The 6996-nt window shown below is 37.6% G+C and overlaps 1 protein-coding gene across 1 annotated transcript; it reads right to left on the reverse strand.

The window, feature by feature from the left end:
• Nucleotides 1-479: 479 nt before the first annotated feature.
• On the reverse strand, nucleotides 480-1845 carry LOC104941718 (NADH dehydrogenase [ubiquinone] 1 alpha subcomplex subunit 10, mitochondrial-like). The gene is made up of 2 exons (XM_010766852.1): nucleotides 1692-1845; nucleotides 480-680 (listed from the first exon to the last, which is right to left on the reverse strand). Exons 1-2 carry the CDS (start codon nucleotides 1764-1766, stop codon nucleotides 480-482), a joined length of 276 nt encoding a protein of 91 aa, XP_010765154.1. The 5' UTR covers nucleotides 1767-1845.
• Nucleotides 1846-6996: the final 5151 nt, after the last annotated feature.

Here is a 6996-nt window from a genome sequence, read left to right on the forward strand (position 1 = left end):
CAGCAGCAGTCTGCACTCTGCGCAGCCTGCGCTGCTGGCTTCCTCCAAGTTTACAGTAAAACAAACTGGTGGTGTGACCAACGGCCATTTATAATTATTATTATTAATACTATTACTATTAGTCTATATTTTGGTTGAAACTAAGCCAGGAAAAAAAAGAAAAACATAAATAATAATAAAAAATATATATAAATAAAATCGAATTTTCAAAATAATTTTCGATTATGGAGACTGTAACAAATTTTCGAAAAATCGAATAATCGCTGGCATCCCTAGCATATAGGAAAGCCTATGAATAAATAAATTGGCTGACTGATAGGATCAATATCAGATTATCAAAGATATATCAAATTCCTGGTAGGCAAGCATCATCACAGTAAGTTTTCAGCAAATGTAGCCCCCTGATTGAGAAAAGGTTTAGCCTGTAAATGCCTTCTCGGTCTCCTGTATGACTCTAACCCTAAAAGGGAATCACTGATCTAAAAGTTGATCCTAACAGTGAGGTAAATACCCAGTTTGTCAGCCAGCTTGGAGGCCAGAGCTCCTTTCCCTGAGGCCAGGTTTCCATCCAAGGTGATGATTTTGCTGGTCGACGTTAACCGTGGCATCGTCCTCTCGCCCATAAAGTAAGTCAGCCAGCCGTACTGTAGGCTCCTCGCTGAGCTCGTGTGAACACCAGCCTGGATGACAGAGAAAAAAAACATTGTAGTTGATCATTTGCGGTTAACACTGACCAGATCCAGATTATTTCACAGAGATTCCCTGCATCAAATGTTGCCTGGGTCCAAAAAAACAACCAAGGATGTTTCCTAATTTACACTACTTTGCACAATTAACTAATTTGTGAAAACGTAAACTTACATTTGTTGGAGAATATGAAATATGATTTCAACTGGCATATTACAGGATTTAAAACTAGATATAACCCAAGGAGTGTCTTAAGTTAAGGTCAAAGGCCCAAACAATTAAAGACCAATCACCAGTGTTGAGGTGATAAGGCTAATGAGAACTTTAACTGGTAAAATATTTGGTTAAAACGACATTTGGCCTCATCAACCATGGGTAGCTTCTTTTTTTTAATGTATTTTAGCAGGAAGTCTCATTGAGATCAATTCACAAGAGAGAACAGGCAGCTGTAAAATCACAACACATTATGCAACATGTCATACAAGAAATACACAAGAACAGCTGTAACATCTGGGTAACCACATGCCTCCAACAGCTCCTTCTTTATGTTGCCCTACATTCATAAATGTATTTAAATATTCATACTTTTAGATATTATAGAACAAGTGTATAGCAGGAAAAGGCAGTTGTCCTTCATTTGAATAGTTATGATTTATTGCACACATGTCGCTTTGGATAAAGCCTGAGCTAAATGTAATGGATCTGTCAAAACCCCAGAATGCTACAGAGTTAGTTGGCAGTAGCCTAACCAAACAGCAGATTGAACACCATGAAAGCATCAATAAAAGATAATTTAACAAGTACTCATATGCAGTCCCCTTAACAGCTTATTGTCTTTGCTCTGAACTCCAAACAATATCATTTCAATAACAAACCAGCAGAAAGCCTGTTGACGAGCGACTGTTATGCTAGCAGCTAGTTAGCATCCTAGTCTAGTTAGCTTGCCCTTGTGAACTTGACAGGGGAATAAGGAGAAATCAGAGTTTCTGTGTTTCTGCCCTCACCTTCTGGGAGATGTGTGCAGCTCTAAGAGCAGCTGCTCCCGATGGGACGATCTGTCGGATCACCCTCAGGGCCATGATGAATAAACTGTCCTCCAAAGACCCTCCGACCTGACCCGAAACACAGCTACCGGGCGACTGAATAACACGTAAGAGGGAGGGTGGGGCCTTAACATGGTAGCGTCTCATGTATTTTACGTGAAAGTATGTCTAAATGTTGCCTGAATCATTTCTTTTTTTTAAGGAAGTGTATATAATCGAAAATATAATTAAAATACATAGCGGATGGAAGTAAATACATCGATGTCAAACATTTCTAAATTAACAAATTAAGCAGCACTTATTTTCAGTTTGTACAAATATTGCCTGAATAAATATATTTATGTTATCTATTTTTAAACTTAATTACAACAATATTGCACCACTTTAAAAATGAGTAACGATAAGAAGGCAATCAGAGCCAAGTGTATTTGATAAATATGTTACTTAAACTGTTACCTTTTTGTTTTTATCACTATTCACTTTGTATTTCTTTCTTTCTGACTTTATATTATTTTACAGTTTTACACTGTATGTGCACCTATGTACCCCTGATTTCAATGTGTTGTGTGTACTGTTTGATGTACATATATATTTTCTTGAAAAAAGGAGGAACTGTATATATAAACCATGTCTTGGCATATCTTACATGATGTATGCAAGGTTCCCCCAAAGGAATAACTACTGTAAACTAATCAATATTGTTTTGAATGCATCCTTGTCAGGGCCCACTCAGACGTATACAGACAGTAACCTTTAGCTTCTTTACCTATCAATTACATGCTGTGTGTCTCTGTTCTTACACCAGCAGGTGGCAGTATCCATTTTTATTTAAATACATCCTGCTTTCCCACTGATGTCAATCCCAAAACTCTCATAAACAATGTTTTCATTGAAAGTAGGTAGGATACGTTTTGAAAAGAAAGTGTTACTCCGTACCTTATGTTCAGTTAGTTGTACTTGAGTATGTCTATATTACTACATTTTGGAGGGAAAATGCTACTTTTTACTTTTGACAGAGAGATTTGCGGAAAAAGATTATGATTACAAATTAAAATCAAGACATGAATAAGGATCTATTATTTTCTGACTTAACAACACAACAGTATATGACACACACTAGCACCAACCTCTCAAATAAGCCACATTAAAGCAATTAACACATTCATAAATACATAATAATGATCCATTAATACAGTATAATAAGCAGTTTTAGTAAAATACATTTGCTAATACTTATTTTAAGATCCGAGTTGTGCTACCACCACTGTCAGGATTACAAATGGTCTGGTTCTCAGACAAGCCCTTGTGATTTCATCCCCATGGTTTGAGAGAACAGCTAAAAGGCTTAGACCAGGTTCATGAGACAAAAGCGATAAATGATTAAGTTAAATCTGTTTCCCATAAGAAATATAGGCAGTCATAACATTACACCACTGGAAGGGAAAAGTATCTCTGAGGTTGTGTATCTGAGGAGGTGAGCAGCAGGATTTAAACCACATTATCCTGTGGGATACAGCAGTATCTGGGGAGGAAACCCCCCCCTGAAGGCCCCCTTTGTTCAGCCTGTAGCAACATGATCTCAGTGTCTTCTTTTGTCACTACGGCCCTGAATTCAGCATCTCGTCAAGGGGAAAACCCTCAAAGTAATTATACAAATATGTCTGTCATATTTATGACTACACTGCAATGTGCATAATGTGCATGGTCATAACACAACAACAATCAACCAGAAAAAATGCCTTTAATATCATCATGGCTTTGAAGTTCATTCTCTAGTGTGGTAGAGATGCTGGTGATAAGCTGTTATTGTAACACAGAGAAACAGTGTTGTAAGAAGTATTCGGATGCCTTAAACACACAAAAAACTCACAAATATTCAGAATAATTACAAAATTACTTATAATTATCTCTAGTTTATGAATCGACCTAGCTTTTTCTTGTGTGAACTGCAAGCTAGTTTACTTCATGACAAAATATCACATACACACTTTTGTGTTTTATGCATTTAGGTAAATATGTGAAATACTTGTAAAGTGAAGTAAAAAATTACTGTATTTCCCTTTAAATTAAGCAGAGAAGAAGAATTAAGTGGCAGAAATAAAAATAAAATACTGAATTAAACTACCTCAAACAACAATGCTTGAGTACATTTATTACGTTTTTTCCTACCACTGCAGAGAATGACACCAGAACAAATTCCTTCTAGTAATTACTCTGGTTTCACTTCCCTTATATTTAATCACCTTCGGAGTTTTTTACGTTTCACCCGTCCTGCACTTCCCCTCGCAGCTATACGAGCTCAGTGCACTCACACCTGAATTCTCGAGACTTTACATAACGCCTCCAGTCTGTCAGCATGCAAGTGTGACTCACTGGCTGTTTCCTCTGTAGGCTAGGAAACCACTAATGTAAACACGGCTGACAGTGAACTACACCGCTTCATATTTCATAGGCCATTCAGTATGAGCGCTAGTGTTTCAGCTTCACACAGTCAACTCTGCTCCTACAAAACAGAGTGGCAGAGTTAAATGCAATTCAGCATGACAAAGCACACAACTCCAACAATGGCATCTCTTTTCACATTTATTTCTCATATTAACAGCTGCACCATGTTCCTTTTACAAGCCTGTTTTAGACATAACACATTCTAGGTAAACACTCTTCATAATGTAGACTACTTGAACCTACTGAACTAAAGTCTAAGCACCAATATTTGCTGCCAGTGGGTTTATTCCACTTCACAACATGACATGAAATTGATTATTTAGCCATTTTAAATGTTTCATTTGTAATGGTAAACACATTTTTGCAGAATAGATCAATAGATAAAGTCACATGGCAACCCTGTCTTCTAAAATATAATATAACACAACCACCTGCAAAGTTGCGTTATGTTTCAACTGATGTTATCTTCAAAACATTTGTTTTCCCTACAATATCCACTTAGGAACTCAACCATGTTTAACTTTCTCAAGATTTTGTTTAGGAAACTCAAATCGTTGGTTATGGTTTTGGAAAAAATGTTTGATTGTGGCTCAACAAGAGACTTGATGTGTTTACTTTTTACCAAAACTTGATATTTCCCTAACCAAAATGTTTCCATTGCCAAAGCTCTGGACTCTGTATCATCAACCCCAGCCCTCCCTATGACGTCTGTGAAGAAAATTACAAAGCAGTGAGTGGACGGCACGGATAAACTTTCCCTGAACAAATAACTCCTGTCCAAAAACATTTTAGGCAAAACTGAAAAAAACCTGAAACTTAGAATTTTAGAACATTGTGTTGCACAGGGGTCTTCATAATCAACAGGGTCTTAGAATGACAAAAGATAGATAGAAATATCTTATGTGCAAGCAGACATTTGAACCTGCTGTTGACACTTCGGGAAAGGTCAAGGGGTCATCAAAAACATTGTGATTCATCCTCTGGGGACTATGAATATCATGAATAACATGTCAGTCGGGCTAAATGCTTTCAAGGTTTCACTTGTTTTGGATACAGACGAATAGGGACGGACCATTTAGATTTCTTTTTTTAATTCCATGGATTAAAAAGAACCTTGTAAAAAAGTTGACTTTAATAGATGACACGTAGCAAAAGCACAAACACGTTGTTAAGTGCAAGGGCAGTGGGGGTTACTGTTAAAGAAAAGTATTTAACCATTAGGTCTTTGCAGCCAATGTTGTGAGATGAACTCACACACAGTTACAGGTAGAGCACCAACACGTTCCTGTTTTCCCATCCCCCCCGCCCCCCGGAAGACCCAGAGTAATTAGTCAACAGTAAAACAACAATACTCCACATTCAGGTCTCACGGCTGCAGCCCTGTGAGGCCGGCGGAGGGGTTTGGCAAATCTATCTGTGCCAAATTTCCACTGGTTTTACAGCAGGTTTTATTTCACTCCTCTGCAGTTTGGACTAGTTTAACAGTGCCAGCAGGGAGGAGGCTGACTGCATTGTTTATCATTAAAACTCAAAAGCATGGCAACGCAAATAGCAGCTTACATTTTCTGCCCAACTCTACACCTGCCTTATAAACCATACTAAGAAACCTACAGCAGCAGTTTCATGATAATAAAGAAATTAGAAAACAACCGGTATTCCAGCTTCTGAATATATTGTGTATCTGTAGTGCAGAAACTGACTAATTGAAAAAACACTTACACAGTGGTGTTGATGGACGCTGTTGTTCCACATTAAAGCTGAAATGAAAAGTGTTTCATTGTGGACTGGTGTATTGTTAATTCTCTCTGATATATATTTTAGAGGCTATTTGTGGCGTATTCAAATCTGAAATTGGCACCAGCGTTTCAAAGTCACTGCTTGATTGACAGCTCGTGGCTCACGCCTTGAATCATTTCCTGTTGTAGTAATTTATTTTATACTCAAAGCTAAACAAATATTGTCAATGTTAGAACATGATGTTACACAGCGTCTTTTGTGTGAGAACAACACGCAAAATGGTTTACCTAAGATGCTGTTTTAACTGTTAAAAATTAAATGGAATTCGATGTCTTTAAAGAGGACATATTGAGCTAATTTTCAGGTTCATATTTGTATTTTGTGCGTCTCCTGTGACATGTCTCCATGCTTTAATGTTCAAAAAGCTCTTTATTTTTCTCATACTGCCTGTGCTGCAGGACCTCTTTTCACCCTCTGTCTGAAACCAGAGCTCAGTCTGCTCTGATTGGTTAGCTGGCCGGCACTGTTGTGATTGGTCAACAATTTAGAGATGTCCCTCCCTTCGCCAATATTGTAAAAAATGTTGGCCAATGGAAGTGTGAGTGTTATATAGTGACGTCACTATAGGTTACAGAAGTAAGCAACGTTAAGCGTTAAGGTGTATCCACAAGTCGTTTATCAATCAAAAAAATTGCCAGTACAGCTTTTGAACTTCACAAATTATTTCCGTTGTCTTTATAGCAAACTTAATATCTTTAGCTTTGACATCACCTTGGATGATAAACTGATGGATGAAGTCAATAATCAGCAGTTTAATGCAGCCCAAGACCCCCATGTTTCAGGGATGTCAAAGCAATAAGGGGGCAGTGAGAACCTCTTTGTGCCTCATGAGAAGAAGCAGCAGGTGGCTCAATGTCAATTAGAGGAAGCATGGAGCGGCTGTCTCCTAAAAATAAACTGCTAATTTGCAGATTAAATGTAATGACCTCCAATTTATGTATCATCACAGTGACACATGAGGAGGCCACTTCCAATCTGAAAGGATATATATATATCTTTATATTTCCCGTAATTTGTTTTCCAT

This window comes from Notothenia coriiceps, unplaced genomic scaffold (assembly GCF_000735185.1).
Source record: "Notothenia coriiceps isolate Sejong01 unplaced genomic scaffold, NC01 NC01_scaffold00003769, whole genome shotgun sequence".
Lineage (NCBI taxonomy): Eukaryota > Metazoa > Chordata > Actinopteri > Perciformes > Nototheniidae > Notothenia > Notothenia coriiceps.